General features: G+C 42.0%; 1 protein-coding gene across 1 annotated transcript in view; it reads left to right on the top strand.

Annotated features, from left to right (window-relative positions):
- The window catches only part of LOC135515573 (receptor-type tyrosine-protein phosphatase beta-like), a 115,272-nt gene extending 96,080 nt beyond the window's left edge, over positions 1–19,192 (top strand). The window contains 6 exon segments of the mRNA XM_064939194.1: positions 99–233; positions 1,482–1,604; positions 2,490–2,653; positions 8,725–8,860; positions 10,388–10,508; positions 18,084–19,192. Coding sequence (XP_064795266.1) covers positions 99–233; positions 1,482–1,604; positions 2,490–2,653; positions 8,725–8,860; positions 10,388–10,508; positions 18,084–18,106 — 702 coding nt within the window. The 3' untranslated portion in view covers positions 18,107–19,192.
- The last annotated feature ends 808 nt before the right edge of the window (positions 19,193–20,000 follow it).

Raw genomic sequence — 20,000 nt, 5'->3', positions numbered from 1 at the left:
AATATGTTTTTTTGTCATAGGCTCTGAATCTAAACCACGATTCCTGCCCCATGATTGAACGATTGATTGACTGACTGATCCCCATCGGTCTGTTTCAGGGGAACAACTTCCGTCGTGAGTACATCGCCACCCAAGGCCCTCTCCCCGGAACCAAGGATGACTTCTGGAGGATGGTGTGGGAGCACAACGTATACAACGTCGTCATGGTGACGCAGTGTGTCGAGAAGGGGCGGGTGAGTCGGAGATTCGGGGGGAGGGAGGGAGGGTGGGGTGACAGATGTGTTTCCATAGTGACTCAGATAAATAAATAGTTCCTAAAGAACCCTGATAATGGTCAGTAATCTAAATCATTGAGCACTTGACATTAGGCTTGACTGGATTAACCGAACACGTCCTCATTCACATCGACGGGGCTGAAGTGGAGCAGGTCGAGAGTTTCAGTTCCTTGGTGTCCACATCACCAACAAACTATCATGGTCCAAACACACCAAGAAAGTCGTGAAGAGGGCAGGACAACGCCTCGTCCCCCTCAGGAGACTGAAAATATTTGGCATGGGTTCCCAGACCCTCAAAAAGTTATACAGCTGCACCATCGAGAGTATCCTCACCGGTTGCATCACCGCCTGGTATGGCAACTGCTCGGCATCCGACCGTAAGGCGCTACAGAGGGTAGTGAGTATGGCTCAGTACATCACTGGGGCCAAGCTTCCTGCCATCCATGACCTCTATACCAGGCGGTGTCAGAAGAAACCCCAAAAAATTGTCAAAGACTCCAGTCCCCCAAGTCCTAGACTGTTCTCTCTGCTACTGCACAGCAAGTGGTACCGGAGCGCCAAGTCTGGGTCCAAAAGGCTCCTTAACAGCTTCTATCCCCAAGCTGTAAGACTGCTGAACAATTAATCAAATGGCCAATCGGACTATTTGCATTGATCCCCCCCCCCCCCTTTGTTTTTACATTGCTGCTACTCAATGTTTATTACCTTGGCATAGTCACTTTACCCCTACAATACATATACAAATTACCGCGTCTAACCGGTACCCCCCGCACATTGACTCGGTACCGGTACCCGCTGTATACTGTTATTATTGATATTTTGTGTTTTTATTTTACTTTAGTTTGTTTAGAAAATATTTTCTTAAAACTGCATTGTTGGTTAAGGCCTTGCCAGTAAGTATTTCACGGTCAGGTCTAAACCTGTTGTATTCGGCGCATGTGACAAATACGATTTGATTTGATGAGACATAAGTCTGATATAATTGGACTTTACTTTGTGTGGGACATTTTGGGTGGATAGAGGGATGAATGGATGGGGATAGATGGATGGACAAACGAACAAACAAACAAATGAATAAATGAATGAACTATTCAATAAATAACTCAATCCCTTAATCAATCAGTCAGTCAGTCAATCAGTCAGTCAGTCAGACAACAAATCAAGAGATCTAATGGTCTAACCGTGGCCATTGTTGTCCCCGTCCAGGTGAAGTGTGACCACTACTGGCCGGCTGACCGGGAGCCTCTGTACTATGGAGACCTGGTGGTTCAAATGCTGTCTGAGTCTGTCCTGGCTGAATGGACAATCAGGGAGTTCAAGATCAGCTCTGTGAGTAACAATCACCTCAGAAACAATCACCTCAGAAACAATCACCTCAGAAACAATCACCTCAGAAACAATCACCTCAGAAACAATCACCTCAGTAACAATCACCTCAGAAACAATCACCTCAGAAACAATCACCTCAGTAACAAACACCTCAATCACAATCACCTCGGTCACAATCACCTCGGTAACAATCACCTCGGTAACAATCACCTCGGTAACAATCACCTCGGTAACAATCACCTCGGTAACAATCACCTCAGAAACAATCATCTCAGTAACAATCACCTCAGTAACAATCGCCTCAGAAACAATCACCTCAGTAACAATCACCTCAGTAACAATCACCTCAGTAACAATCACCTCAGTAACAATCACCTCAGAAACAATCACCGCAGATAATATGGCAGCTTCTCTGTTACTGTCACTCTATTGAAAGCTGTAGCCCAACTGAAAAGCTTTCAGTTCATTAGGACGACCTGTTTTTATATAAACCATCAGTACCAAGACAGATAAAACTGTTCAATCCTCTAATCGCTTAGATCCTGATCATTCAGGTACATTCTAGACCTAGTGTGGAGGTCCGACTTTATTTATGTTTTATTTAACCTTTTATTTAACCAGATAAGTCAGTTAAGAACAAATTCTTATTTACAATGACGGCCTATCCCAGCCAAACCCGGACAACGCTGGGACAATTGTGCGCCGCCCTTTGGGACTCCCAATCCCGGCCGGATGTGATTCAGCCTGAATTTGAGCCAGGGACTGTAGTGTCGTCTCTTGCACTGAGATACAGTACCTTAGACCATTGCGCCACTCGGGAGCACCCCGAGAGGGAGATACCCTGCATTTCCTGTCCTGAACATCCCTCATCTTGTGTCTCTTCAGGAAGGTCGTCCCAGCTTCCCTCGGGTGGTGAGACACTTCCACTACACGGTGTGGCCAGACCACGGGGTCCCCGAGACCACCCAGTCCCTCATCGAGTTCGTACGGACCGTCAGGGACTACATCGACAGGGCCCCCAGCACTGGAGCCACCGTTGTTCACTGCAGGTATGTGGAAGGGCCACATCTGTGTGTGTGGAAGGGGAGGGTGTGTGTGTGGAAGGGTCACATCCGTGTGTGTGTGGAAGGGCCACATCGGTGTGTGTGGAAGGGGAGGGTGTGTGTGTGGAAGGGGAGGGTGTGTGTGTGGAAGGGGAGGGTGTGTGTGTGGAAGGGGAGGGTGTGTGTGGGAGGGTGTGTGTGGAAGGGTCACATCGGTGTGTGTGGAAGGGTCACATCGGTGTGTGTGTGTGTGTATGTGTGTGTGTGTAGATGCCAGTGTAGATGTAAACTTAGCGGAGTCAGAGGGTTCATCTCCCATCAGAAAGAGTTTCCCCCTTGGCAGACGTGAGTCAAAGAGAAGACCAGCAACGTGACTGAGAAAATGTATTGAGGCCGGTTTAAACATTGACCAGCTCCATACATGAGACTCGTCCCCTCAGGGTTGGGGAGTAACAGATTACATGAAATCCACTACATATAAGGGATGACAACAAAACAGTAACTGTCATCCGTTACCAGCTAAAATATTGTAATAAGATACTTTTGAAAAACTCAATGATTACTTAGAGGATTACTTTTAAATAAATAAATAAAAAATATTTTAAAAAGATGTTTGCGAGACATCAAAAAAATCTTTGCGACTTCTCTGTTTTGTCAATGACATTCAAATCAGCATTGAAAAAAGGTGGAAGTATATGTTTGTCCCGCCTGAGCGAGTCTGACCACCAATCGGAGACCACTATGATGACACACCAAATGATGACCACCAATCAGAGACCACTATGATGACACACCAAATGTGTGGGATTGTGGGAAAAGAGCAGGAATAGGCTTTTTGTAGACTACAGTCCAAGCTATGTCTTCCAATGGTGAGACTGCTGTCGGCATCCAAAGATTATCCAACAGGAATAAACGCTTGGAGGTAAGGATGACATCAGTGGTGTTGTCCACCGCGATACAGATATCACTTATTATCGATATCTACATTTTTTTTTTTTTTTTTTTTTTTTTTTTTTTTTTTTTACCTTTATTTAACCAGGCAAGTCAGTTAAGAACACATTCTTATTTTCAATGACGGCCTGGGAACAGTGGGTTAACTGCCTGTTCAGGGGCAGAACGACAGATTTGTACCTTGTCAGCTCGGGGTTTGAACTAAACTTGCAACCTTCCGGTTACTAGTCCAACGCTCTAACCACAAGGCTACCCTGCCGCCCCAACATAGCGCATTGATGTGAATCACACTGCTGCTCTCTCATTTAGCTATTTGCGCCTTACAGATTATGGTTGTTGTGGACGGCTGTTCACAAATCTAAATGTGTATTTGAACCCAATAATAGTTGAATTCCATAAATTTAAGCTGCCTGTCAATCACTGTTTTTGAAGCCAGTGGACAGTCAGTTAAAAACGTGCTCTGGCAACAGCTGTATAGTGAGGATCCCAGCCTATAGAATAACAGCTGTATAGTGTGGATCCCAGCCTATAGAATAACAGCTGTATAGTGTGGATCCCAGCCTATAGAATAACAGCTGTATAGTGAGGATCCCAGCCTATAGAATAACAGCTGTATAGTGTGGATCCCAGCCAATGGAATAACAGCTGTATAGTGAGGATCCCAGCCTATAGAATAACAGCTGTATAGTGTGGATCCCAGCCAATGGAATAACAGCTGTATAGTGAGGATCCCAGCCTATAGAATAACAGCTGTATAGTGTGGATCCCAGCCTATAGAATAACAGCTGTATAGTGAGGATCCCAGCCTATAGAATAACAGCTGTATAGTGTGGATCCCAGCCAATGGAATAACAGCTGTATAGTGAGGATCCCAGCCTATAGAATAACAGCTGTATAGTGAGGATCCCAGCCTATAGAATAACAGCTGTTATAGCTCTGTCTATTAACCTGGTTACATTTCTCCTGGCCCATCCCTCAGCTTTTTACCAAAGCAGAGGCGGAGTGTCCATTTTGTTCTTGTTTCATCTGTGGATTTGCCCTTTAAAACAGCTGCATATTGTCAATATATCAAAGCGTCACCAACAGGCCTGTAACAAACGCAGCATATGCCAAGCATGTTTCACGTGTAAATAGCACGTTTCAGTAGTGCTCAAAGCCATTCCATTCTTTTTCAACTCAATGAGCCCAATCAGTCCTCCGGGGCTGGCTAATAAGTCCTTAGTTTTGATCGATAAGCAGGATGTTTGCCACTTCCTCTGTCCTTTCAGACCGTAGTTACTTTTCACAATGAGGGAATGTTTGGCCTCGGGTTAAACAACCAGGCTGATCTATACTTCCATATTAACGAGTCCTATTCCTGAAGACCAAGGGGTATAACGTTTATTGGAATGACTGGAATTCTGATAGACTTTGGTTTTTAATGTATGAACCTGGCTGATGGTGAACTGGACCACCCTCAGCTCTATATAGACAGAAATAGATGAACCTGGCTGATGGTGAACTGGACCACCCTCAGCTCTATATAGACAGAAATAGATGAACCTGGTTGATGGTGATCTGGACCACCCTCAGCTCTATATAGACAGAAATTAGATGAACCTGGCTGATGGTGATCTGGATCACCCTCAGCTCTATATAGACAGAAATGAGATGAACCTGGCCGATGGTGATCTGGATCACCCTCAGCTCTATATAGACAGAAATAGATGAACCTGGCTGATGGTGATCTGGATCACCCTCAGCTCTATATAGACAGAAATAGATGAACCTGGCCGATGGTGATCTGGACCACCCTCAGCTCTATATAGACAGAAATAGATGAACCTGGCTGATGGTGATCTGGACCACCCTCAGCTCTATATAGACAGAAATTAGATGAACCTGGCCGATGGTGCTCCTCACTCCTTCAGGTTCAGATCAACAGGAATGTAAAGTTCACAGATATGCCACAACACTCTTTACAGGAAGGAGAAGTAAGGGTCGTTAAGCCACAACACACTTTACAGGAAGGAGAAGTAAGTACGGGTCGTTAAGCCACAACACACATTACAGGAAGGAGAAGTAAGCAAGGGTCGTTAAGCCACAACACACTTTACAGGAAGGAGAAGTAAGTACGGGTCGTTAAGCCACAACACACTTTACAGGAAGGAGAAGTAAGTACGGGTCGTTAAGCCACAACACACTTTACAGGAAGGAGAAGTAAGGGTCGTTAAGCCACAACACACTTTACAGGAAGGAGAAGTAAGGGTCGTTAAGCCACAACACACTTTACAGGAAGGAAAAGTAAGGGTCGTTAAGCCACAACACACTTTACAGGAAGGAGAAGTAAGGGTCGATAAGCCACAACACACTTTACAGGAAGGAGAAGTAAGGGTCGTTAAGCCACAACACACTTTACAGGAAGGAGAAGTAAGGGTCGATAAGCCACAACACACTTTACAGGAAGGAGAAGTAAGGGTCGTTAAGCCACAACACACTTTACAGGAAGGAGAAGTAAGGGTCGTTAAGCCACAACACACTTTACAGGAAGGAGAAGTAAGGGTCGTTAAGCCACAACACCCTTTACAGGAAGGAGAAGTGAGTAAGGGTCGTTAAGCCACAACACACTTTACAGGAAGGAGAAGTAAGGGTCGTTAAGCCACAACACACTTTACAGGAAGGAGAAGTAAGTAAGGGTCGTTAAGCCACAACACACTTTACAGGAAGGAGAAGTAAGGGTCGTTAAGCCACAACACACTTTACAGGAAGGAGAAGTAAGGGTCGTTAAGCCACAACACACTTTACAGGAAGGAGAAGTGAGTAAGGGTCGTTAAGCCACAACACACTTTACAGGAAGGAGAAGTAAGGGTCGTTAAGCCACAACACACTTTACAGGAAGGAGAAGTAAGGGTCGATAAGCCACAACACACTTTACAGGAAGGAGAAGTAAGTAAGGGTCGTTAAGCCACAACACACTTTACAGGAAGGAGAAGTAAGGGTCGTTAAGCCACAACACACTTTACAGGAAGGAGAAGTAAGTAAGGGTCGTTAAGCCACAACACACTTTACAGGAAGGAGAAGTAAGGGTCGATAAGCCACAACACACTTTACAGGAAGGAGAAGTAAGGGTCGTTAAGCCACAACACACTTTACAGGAAGGAGAAGTAAGGGTCGATAAGCCACAACACACTTTACAGGAAGGAGAAGTAAGGGTCGTTAAGCCACAACACACTTTACAGGAAGGAGAAGTGAGTAAGGGTCGTTAAGCCACAACACACTTTACAGGAAGGAGAAGTAAGGGTCGTTAAGCCACAACACACTTTACAGGAAGGAGAAGTAAGGGTCGATAAGCCACAACACACTTTACAGGAAGGAGAAGTAAGTAAGGGTCGTTAAGCCACAACACACTTTACAGGAAGGAGAAGTAAGGGTCGTTAAGCCACAACACACTTTACAGGAAGGAGAAGTAAGTAAGGGTCGTTAAGCCACAACACACTTTACAGGAAGGAGAAGTAAGGGTCGATAAGCCACAACACACTTTACAGGAAGGAGAAGTAAGGGTCGTTAAGCCACAACACACTTTACAGGAAGGAGAAGTAAGGGTCGTTAAGCCACAACACACTTTACAGGAAGGAGAAGTAAGTACGGGTCGTTAAGCCACAACACACTTTACAGGAAGGAGAAGTAAGTACGGGTCGATAAGCCACAACACACTTTACAGGAAGGAGAAGTAAGTACGGGTCGTTAAGCCACAACACACTTTACAGGAAGGAGAAGTAAGGGTCGTTAAGCCACAACACACTTTACAGGAAGGAGAAGTAAGGGTCGTTAAGCCACAACACACTTTACAGGAAGGAGAAGTAAGGGTCGTTAAGCCACAACACACTTTACAGGAAGGAGAAGTAAGGGTCGTTAAGCCACAACACACTTTACAGGAAGGAGAAGTGAGTAAGGGTCGTTAAGCCACAACACACTTTACAGGAAGGAGAAGTAAGGGTCGTTAAGCCACAACACACTTTACAGGAAGGAGAAGTAAGGGTCGTTAAGCCACAACACACTTTACAGGAAGGAGAAGTAAGGGTCGTTAAGCCACAACACACATTACAGGAAGGAGAAGTAAGGGTCGTTAAGCCACAACACACTTTACAGGAAGGAGAAGTAAGGGTCGTTAAGCCACAACACACATTACAGGAAGGAGAAGTAAGGGTCGTTAAGCCACAACACACTTTACAGGAAGGAGAAGTACGGGTCGTTAAGCCACAACACACTTTACAGGAAGGAGAAGTAAGGGTCGTTAAGCCACAACACACTTTACAGGAAGGAGAAGTACGGGTCGTTAAGCCACAACACACTTTACAGGAAGGAGAAGTACGGGTCGTTAAGCCACAACACACTTTACAGGAAGGAGAAGTAAGGGTCGTTAAGCCACAACACACTTTACAGGAAGGAGAAGTACGGGTCGTTAAGCCACAACACCCTTTACAGGAAGGAGAAGTGAGTACGGGTCGTTTTTCCCCCAGAGGAGAGTCCATTACTCGGCGGTGACTCTTTCTCCAGGCGCGGGTATCTCTCTCAGCTACAGGAGTCTGCCATTCCATCACTGTTGGTGACGTCTAGAGCCTCGACCAGTGATCTACTGACCCTGACCTGCTCCCCTTCATGTCCCAGATGGTAGATGTGCCGTCAAAGTGGAGAGAGAACTCTGTTAGTTCTGGTGTACAGTGTTTCAGTAAAGCGTACAGCTGGAATGATGTTATGTGATGGATTGTGATTGACCGTCATCATTTATCATTACTGTGTGTGTGTGTGTGTGTGTGTGTGTGTGTGTGTGTGTGTGTGTGTGTGTGTGTGTGTGTGTGTGTGTGTGTGTGTGTGTGTGTGTGTGTGTGTGTGTGTGTGTGTGCGTGTGTGTGCGTGTGCGTGCGTGATTGCACATCAAAGGAGAAATCTTTCAATCAGGATGGTAGCTGTGTAGGCACACCAATTAAATTAAAAACCAATATCAAATGATTTTAATATGATTTACCGCAAGTGTATAAATACATGGATGTCAATGGTAAATGTTATGTAAACTACATTAATCACTCTTCTCTCTCTCCCTCTCTTCCCCTTTTCTCTCTCTCTCTCTCCCTCCCTATCTCCCTCAGTGCTGGAGTGGGTCGTACAGGGACGTTCATGGTTCTGGACCGGGTCCTTCAACAGCTGGACAGCATAGGAACAGTGGATGTCTACGGCTGTGTGTTTGACCTCCGACTGCACCGCTCTCACATGGTGCAAACAGAGGTAACGACGGATAAAACTCTCAGTTCAACACAACGCTTTCCGTCAGCTGGTACATTTCAATGACTATAATGAACGTCAATGTTAGCCAGTGATAATATATAGCCAGGGATACCCTGTGATAATATATAGCCAGTGATACCCAGTGATAATATATAGCCAGTGATAATATATAGCAAGTGATAATATATAGCCAGCGATATTATATAGCCAGGGATAATATATAGCCAGGGATACCCAGTGATAATATATAGCCAGTGATACCCGGTGATAATATATAGCCAGAGATACTATATAGCCAGGGATACCCAGTGATAATATATAGCCAGTGATAATATATAGCCAGTGATACCCAGTGATAATATGTAGCCAGTGATAATATATAGCTAGGGATAATATATAGCCAGTGATAATATATAGCCAGTGATAATATATAGCCAGTGATAATATATAGCCAGGGATAATATATAGCCAGTGATAATATATAGCCAGGGATAATATATAGCCAGGGATAATATATAGCCAGTGATAATATATACCCAGTGATAATATATAGCCAGTGATAATATATAGCCAGTGATAATATATAGCCAGGGATAATATATAGCCAGTGATAATATATAGCCAGTGATACCCAGTGATAATATATAGCCAGTGATACCCAGTGATAATATATAGCCAGTGATACCCAGTGATAATATATAGCCAGTGATACCCAGTGATAATATATAGCCAGGGATAATATATAGCCAGTGATAACATATAGCCAAAGACAATATATAGCCAGTGATCCCCAGTGATATTATATAGCCAGTGATAATATATAGCCAATGATATAATATAGACAGTGATATTATATTTTTTATTTTTTTTAACCTTTATTTAACTAGGCAAGTCAGTTAAGAACTAATTCATTCCACATCAGATGAACAATAGTATTGATGTGAATGCTGTCCTCCCCACAGCAGATGAATAATAGTATTGATGTGAATGCTGTTCTCCACACAGCAGATGAACAATAGTATTGATTATGAATGCTGTTCTCCACACAGCTGATGAACTATAGTATTGATGTGAATGCTGTTCTCCACACAGCTGATGAACAGTAGTATTGATGTGAATGCTGTCCTCCACACAGCTGATGAACTATAGTATTGATGTGAATGCTGTCCTCCCCACAGCTGATGAACTATAGTATTGATGTGAATGCTGTCCTCCACACAGCTGATGAACAATAGTATTGGTGATATTGATGTGAATGCTGTTCTCCACACAGCTGATGAACAGTAGTATTGGTGATATTGATGTGAATGCTGTTCTCCCCACAGCTGATGAACTATAGTATTGATGTGAATGCTGTTCTCCACACAGCTGATGAACAGTAGTAAATCAAATCAAATCAAATCAAATTTATTTATATAGCCCTTCGTACATCAGCTGATATCTCAAAGTGCTGTACAGAATAGAATACCAATAGAATTACCATGACTGGTATTGGTGATATTGATGTGAATGCTGTCCTCCCCACAGTACCAGTACTCCTTCCTCCACCAGTGTGTTCGAGATGTCCTGAGAGCCAGGAAGCTCCGTAGTGAGCAGGAGAACCCTCTCTACCCCATCTATGAGAACTTCAACCCAGACTACTACCGTGGTAAGACTATACCAAGACTATATATCCAGTCTACTACCATGGTAGGACTATACCAAGACTATATATCCAGACTACTACCATGGTAAGACTATACCAAGACTATATATCCAGACTACTACCATGGTAAGACTATACCTCCATACCAAGACAATATATCCAGACTACTACCGTGGTAAGACTATACCAAGACTATATATCCAGACTACTACCATGGTAAGACTATACCAAGACTATATATCCAGACTACTACCATGGTAAGACTATACCAAGACTATATATCCAGACTACTACCATGGTAAGACTATACCAAGACTATATATCCAGACTACTACCATGGTAAGACTATACCTCCATACCAAGACTATATATCCAGACTACTACCATGGTAAGACTATACCAAGACTATATATCCAGACTTCTACCATGGTAAGACTATACCAAGACTATATATCCAGACTACTACCGTGGTAAGACTATACCAAGACTATATATCCAGACTACTACCGTGGTAAGACTATACCAAGACTATATATCCAGACTACTACCGTGGTAAGACTATACCAAGACTATATATCCAGACTACTACCGTGGTAAGACTATACCAAGACTATATATCCAGACTACTACCATGGTAAGACTATACCCCCATACCAAGACTATATATCCAGACTACTACCATGGTAAGACCATACCAAGACTATATATCCAGACTACTACCATGGTAAGACTATACCCCCATACCAAGACTATATATCCAGACTACTACCATGGTAAGACCATACCAAGACTATATATCCAGACTTCTACCATGGTAAGACTATACCAAGACTATATATCCAGACTACTACCATGGTAAGACTATACCACCATACCAAGACTATATATCCAGACTACTACCATGGTAAGACTATACCTCCATACCAAGACTATATATATCGAGACTACTACCATGATAAGACTATACCAAGACTATATATCCAGACTACTGCCATTGTAGGACTATACCAAGACTATATATATCGAGACTACTACCATGGTAAGACTATACCCCCATACCAAGACTATATATCCAGACTATGACCATGGTAAGACCATACCAAGACTATATATCCAGACTACTACCATGGTAAGACTATACCAAGACTCTATATCCAGACTACTACCATGGTAAGACCATACCAAGACTATATATCCAGACTACTACCATGGTAAGACCATACCAAGACTATATATCCAGTCTACTACCATGGTAGGACTATACCAAGACTATATATCCAGTCTACTACCATGGTTAGACTATACCCCCATACCAAGACTATATATCCAGACTACAACCATGGTTAGACTATACCCCCATACCAAGACTATATATCCAGACTACAACCATGGTTAGACTATACCAAGACTATATATCCAGACTACTACCATGGTAGGACTATACCCCATACCAAGACTATATATCCAGACTACTACCATGGTAAGACCACACCAAGACTATATATCCAGACTACTACCATGGTAAGACCATACCAAGACTATATATCCAGACTACTACCATGGTAAGACCATACCAAGACTATATATCCATCCTGCTACCATGGTAGGACTATACCAAGACTATATATCCAGTCTACTACCATGGTAAGACCATACCAAGACTATATATCCAGACTACTACCATGGTAAGACCATACCAAGACTATATATCCAGACTACTACCATGGTAAGACCATACCAAGACTATATATCCATCCTACTACCATGGTAGGACTATACCAAGACTATATATCCAGTCTACTACAATGGTAAAACCATACCAAGACTATATATCCAGACTACTACCATGGTAAGACCATACCAAGACTATATATCCATCCTACTACCATGGTAGGACTATACCAAGACTATATATCCAGTCTACTACCATGGTAAGACCATACCAAGACTATATATCCAGACTGCTACCATGGTAAGACCATACCAAGACTATATATCCATCCTACTACCATGGTAAGACCATACCACCATACCAAGACTATATATCCATCCTACTACCATGGTAAGACCATACCAAGACTATATATCCATCCTACTACCATGGTAAGACCATACCAAGACTATATATCCATCCTACTACCATGGTAAGACCATACCAAGACTATATATCCAGACTACTACCATGGTAAGACCATACCAAGACTATATATCCATCCTACTACCATGGTAAGACCATACCACCATACCAAGACTATATATCCAGACTACTACCATGGTAAGACCATACCAAGACTATATATCCAGACTACTACCATGGTAAGACCATACCAAGACTATATATCCAGTCTACTACCATGGTAAGACCATACCAAGACTATATATCCAGACTACTACCATGGTAAGACCATACCAAGACTATATATCCAGACTACTACCATGGTAAGACCATACCAAGACTATATATCCAGTCTACTACCATGGTAAGACCATACCAAGACTATATATCCAGACTACTACCATGGTAAAACCATACCAAGACTATATATCCAGACTACTACCATGGTAAGACCATACCAAGACTATATATCCATCCTACTACCATGGTAGGACTATACCAAGACTATATATCCAGACTACTACCATGGTAAGACTATACCTCCATACCAAGACTATATATCCAGACTACTACCGTGGTAAGACTATACCAAGACTATATATCCAGACTACTACCATGGTAAGACTATACCAAGACTATATGTCCAGACTACTACCATGGTAAGACTATACCAAGACTATATATCCAGACTACTACCATGGTAAGACTATACCAAGACTATATATCCAGACTACTACCATGGTAAGACTATACCTCCATACCAAGACTATATATCCAGACTACTACCATGGTAAGACTATACCAAGACTATATATCCAGACTTCTACCATGGTAAGACTATACCAAGACTATATATCCAGACTACTACCGTGGTAAGACTATACCAAGACTATATATCCAGACTACTACCGTGGTAAGACTATACCAAGACTATATATCCAGACTACTACCGTGGTAAGACTATACCAAGACTATATATCCAGACTACTACCGTGGTAAGACTATACCAAGACTATATATCCAGACTACTACCATGGTAAGACTATACCCCCATACCAAGACTATATATCCAGACTACTACCATGGTAAGACCATACCAAGACTATATATCCAGACTACTACCATGGTAAGACTATACCCCCATACCAAGACTATATATCCAGACTACTACCATGGTAAGACCATACCAAGACTATATATCCAGACTTCTACCATGGTAAGACTATACCAAGACTATATATCCAGACTACTACCATGGTAAGACTATACCACCATACCAAGACTATATATCCAGACTACTACCATGGTAAGACTATACCTCCATACCAAGACTATATATATCGAGACTACTACCATGATAAGACTATACCAAGACTATATATCCAGACTACTACCATTGTAGGACTATACCAAGACTATATATATCGAGACTACTACCATGGTAAGACTATACCCCCATACCAAGACTATATATCCAGACTATGACCATGGTAAGACCATACCAAGACTATATATCCAGACTACTACCATGGTAAGACTATACCAAGACTCTATATCCAGACTACTACCATGGTAAGACCATACCAAGACTATATATCCAGACTACTACCATGGTAAGACCATACCAAGACTATATATCCAGTCTACTACCATGGTAGGACTATACCAAGACTATATATCCAGTCTACTACCATGGTTAGACTATAACCCCATACCAAGACTATATATCCAGACTACAACCATGGTTAGACTATACCCCCATACCAAGACTATATATCCAGACTACAACCATGGTTAGACTATACCAAGACTATATATCCAGACTACTACCATGGTAGGACTATACCCCATACCAAGACTATATATCCAGTCTACTACCATGGTAGGACTATACCAAGACTATATATCCAGTCTACTACCATGGTTAGACTATAACCCCATACCAAGACTATATATCCAGACTACAACCATGGTTAGACTATACCCCCATACCAAGACTATATATCCAGACTACTACCATGGTAAGACCATATCAAGACTATATATCCAGACTACTACCATGGTAAGACCATACCAATACTATATATCCATCCTACTACCGTGGTAGGACTATACCAAGACTATATATACAGTCTACTACCATGGTAAAACCATACCAAGACTATATATCCAGACTACTACCATGGTAAGACCATACCAAGACTATATATCCAGACTACTACCATGGTAAGACCATACCAAGACTATATATCCAGACTACTACCATGGTAAGACCATACCAAGACTATATATCCATCCTGCTACCATGGTAGGACTATACCAAGACTATATATCCAGTCTACTACAATGGTAAAACCATACCAAGACTATATATCCAGACTACTACCATGGTAAGACCATACCAAGACTATATATCCATCCTACTACCATGGTAGGACTATACCAAGACTATATATCCAGTCTACTACCATGGTAAGACCATACCAAGACTATATATCCAGACTGCTACCATGGTAAGACCATACCAAGACTATATAACCATCCTACTACCATGGTAAGACCATACCAAGACTATATATCCATCCTACTACCATGGTAAGACCATACCAAGACTATATATCCATCCTACTACCATGGTAAGACCATACCAAGACTATATATCCAGACTACTACCATGGTAAGACCATACCAAGACTATATATCCATCCTACTACCATGGTAAGACCATACCACCATGCCAAGACTATATATCCAGACTACTACCATGGTAAGACCATACCAAGACTATATATCCAGACTACTACCATGGTAAGACCATACCAAGACTATATATCCAGTCTACTACCATGGTAAGACCATACCAAGACTATATATCCAGACTACTACCATGGTAAGACCATACCAAGACTATATATCCAGACTACTACCATGGTAAGACCATACCAAGACTATATATCCAGTCTACTACCATGGTAAGACCATACCAAGACTATATATCCAGACTACTACCATGGTAAGACCATACCAAGACTATATATCCAGACTACTACCATGGTAAGACCATACCAAGACTATATATCCAGACTACTACCATGGTAAGACCATACCAAGACTATATATCCAGACTACTACCATGGTAAGACCATACCAAGACTATATATCCAGTCTACTACCATGGTAAGACCATACCAAGACTATATATCCAGACTACTACCATGGTAAGACCATACCAAGACTATATATCCAGACTACTACCATGGTAAGACCATACCAAGACTATATATCCAGACTACTACCATGGTAAGACCATACCAAGACTATATATCCAGACTACTACCATGGTAAGACCATACCAAGACTATATATCCATCCTACTACCATGGTAGGACTATACCAAGACTATATATCCAGACTACTACCATGGTAAGACCATACCAAGACTATATATCCATCCTACTACCATGGTAAGACCATACCAAGACTATATATCCAGACTACTACCATGGTAAGACCATACCAAGACTATATATCCATCCTACTACCATGGTAGGACTATACCAAGACTATATATCCAGACTACTACCATGGTAAGACCATACCAAGACTATATATCCATCCTACTACCATGGTAAGACCATACCAAGACTATATATCCAGACTACTACCATGGTAAGACCATACCAAGACTATATATCCAGACTACTACCATGGTAAGACCATACCAAGACTATATATCCAGACTACTACCATGGTAAGACCATACCAAGACTATATATCCAGACTACTACCATGGTAAGACCATACCAAGACTATATATCCATCCTACTACCATGGTAAGACCATACCAAGACTATATATCCAGACTACTACCATGGTAAGACCATACCAAGACTATATATCCAGACTACTACCATGGTAAGACCATACCAAGACTATATATCCAGACTACTACCATGGTAAGACCATACCAAGACTATATATCCAGACTACTACCATGGTAAGACCATACCAAGACTATATATCCATCCTACTACCATGGTAAGACCATACCAAGACTATATATCCAGACTACTACCATGGTAAGACCATACCAAGACTATATATCCAGACTACTACCATGGTAAGACCATACCAAGACTATATATCCAGACTACTACCATGGTAAGACCTTACCAAGACTATATATCCAGAATACTACCATGGTAAGACCATACCAAGACTATATATCCAGACTACTACCATGGTAAGACCATACCAAGACTATATATCCAGTCTACTACCATGGTAAGACCATACCACCATACCAAGACTATATATCCAGACTACTACCATGGTAAGACCATACCAAGACTATATATCCAGACTACTACCATGGTAAGACCATACCAAGACTATATATCCAGACTACTACCATGGTAAGACCATACCAAGACTATATATCCAGACTACTACCATGGTAAGACTACACCAAGACTATATATCCAGACTACTACCATGGTTAGACTACACCACCATACCAGGACTATATATCCAGACTGTAGATATAGGTCTACCAATATAATTAGAATTACAAGCACGGACAGATGGCTGTAAGCCTACCAATAGAATTACCATGACTGGAACAGACAGACGGCTGTAAGCCTACCAATAGAATTACCATGACTGGAACGGACAGACGTCTGTAAGCCTACCAATAGAATTACCATGACTGGAACAGACAGACGGCTGTAAGCCTACCAATAGAATTACCATGACTGGAACGGACAGATGGCTGTAAGCCTACCAATAGAATTACCATGACTGGAACGGACAGACGTCTGTAAGCCTACCAATAGAATTACCATGACTGGAACGGACAGACGGCTGTAAGACTACCAATAGAATTACCATGACTGGAACGGACAGACGGCTGTAAGCCTACCAATAGAATTACCATGACTGGAACAGACAGACGTCTGTAAGCCTACCAATAGAATTACCATGACTGGAACGGACAAAGCCAACATGGCAGCTGGTTCCTCCACCAGAGAACATAGACTTGATGGTTAGACTGGTTCCTCCACCAGAGAACATAGACTTGATGGTTAGACTGGTTCCTCCACCAGAGAACATAGACTTGATGGTTAGACTGATTCCTCCACCAGAGAACATAGACTTGATGGTTAGACTGGTTCCCCCCACCAGAGAACATAGACTTGATGGTTAGACTGGTTCCTCCACCAGAGAACATAGACTTGATGGTTAGACTGATTCCTCCCACCAGAGAACAATGCCTTGATGGCGATATCCCGTTCTAGTATGTCTAACTCTATGGCTTTAATCACAGTTCCATTTTGAGTCGCTAAAACGATAATCCCCTAAACCGTCTAAAGGACTTAATCATGAGGAAGGGTACATTTAGTACACGTGTGTTTGGCATAATATTTGACTAAATGTGCCTTTGTTTGTCTTACTCTCTTCAGATTTTGTGTACACGGGACGCTAAGGACAGTCTGGGGTCCTCTCCACACAACTGAGTGAGAATGAAAACCAGGGAAGAATCTGTTCAATACCACCAGACAGCCATTCTGTCACAACTAAAGCAGCACTATAGAGTGTGTGGGGGGTATAGCTATTTATTTTTGATACACTGTTGGTTCAACCTCTCAGGATGTCTATTTAAAATGGAGCAGATTGACGTCTGGAAATATTGACGTTTCGTTCACTTATAGCTGAATCTTAGGTTGCATTCAATGAGATATGATTATATTGTTTTGCACCTAATTGTAAGCTCTTCCAAGAAACATTATTCCCTAAACTCATGTTATTTCAATATTAATAATGTCTGATGAAAAGACAAAAGGAACTGATATAAAATATAGACATAATGATTCTTCTTCAACGTAAACAGAAAAGAAAGATGAATGAAAGCCTTCAGGCGTAGCAATGAATGGGATTCTATGAGGCGTAGCTTCCCTACATCACACAGCATTATTATGACAAGGCCTGAATGCCTAAAAACCTTCCCTGAAGAAACCTTCCCTGCATCCCAAATGGCACCCTATTCTCTATGGGCCCTAATCAAAAGATGTGCACTATATAGGGAATAGGGTGCCATTTGGGTACAAAGATCTTTCTGTATAATATGTTCTAAATCGTAGTTGCTGGTTTGTAGTTAAAAAACGAATTAACCCGGAGCAGACAGACAGCTCGCTGTCTTGAGAGTAGCTCATCACAATGCTGTCTAGATCCGTGTATAAAGTAGCAGACCGTCTGTACAGTTGGTTGTGTTGTGAATAGTCCTCTTATCTTTAAACATGGCATCAGTTCATGTTGTGTGTGTGTGTACCATTGAGATTGTACAGTAGAGCCTGGAGGAGGGAACAGCATATAGTTTGTATGCCATCTCAGCTACCTATGTTTTCTAGGGCAAAGGGAAAACTCGACTGGAAAACAAACGCCATCTTGTATTCGGTTGTTTCCGGAAAGAGGTGGTAACCTTTTCTCCATGGTCTCTCGAACCAAGATGGAGGGAATGTTCATGAGAGAGACTGTATGGGGTTTTGTACATTACCTTCTTCAAAACATCATGTTGCATAAAACTAAAACTAGGCTGATGGATGTGTCTGTGAACAATAGGAACAGGGATCTTTCTACGTCATGTGTTGAACTGAGCGGGAGATCCCATCAACTGAATCTGAGCTGGCCAGCTTCCTGATCTAAACAGGAGAAGGTCTAGAAGTTGGACTAAACTAAAAAAAAAAACAACTGAAGAAACTTCACACAATAAGCAATAACTGGCCAAATCCTGCTGAGATCCTGGGGATAAAGTGAGAGAATTGAATAAAATGTCAACATCCTGACCCTGTGAGAGGTCTGCAGTGTCCAAGACACTGACCTTTCCAGACTACAGGTTTGGGATGTGGCATTTCTCTGTCTGAGCTTCTCTGAGCCCCTAGCCACGGAAACAGACCTAGCTCCAGAAGAAACAGTGTTGGTTGGCATTCTTCCCATTGTTACTGAAGACAATGCAGGTCTTCACTAGCTCTCACTACGTTAGTATTTAAACATCAATCTGTATCTACATGTAAATAGTAGGTTCAGATTGAATCTTCTCCAATGGCTCCCATTATGTTAGTGTTTATACTCTATATACAAAAATCACACATTTATTTTAACTTTGTTGTTCAATTTAAACATAAAAAAATACTAGCTTTAAAAAACAAATACTAAGATGATCATTTTCATTTTCCCTGTAGGGTTCTGACTCCTCCCTGTAGAATCAGATGGAACACATTCTGACTCCTCCCAGTAGTATCAGATGGAACACATTCTGACTCCTCCCAGTAGTATCAGATGGAACACATTCTGACTCCTCCCTGTAGTATCAGATGGAACAC

The sequence above is a fragment of the Oncorhynchus masou genome, chromosome 27 (genome assembly GCF_036934945.1).
Source record: "Oncorhynchus masou masou isolate Uvic2021 chromosome 27, UVic_Omas_1.1, whole genome shotgun sequence".
Lineage (NCBI taxonomy): Eukaryota > Metazoa > Chordata > Actinopteri > Salmoniformes > Salmonidae > Oncorhynchus > Oncorhynchus masou.
This window is presented reverse-complemented; position numbering and strand designations above follow the sequence as displayed.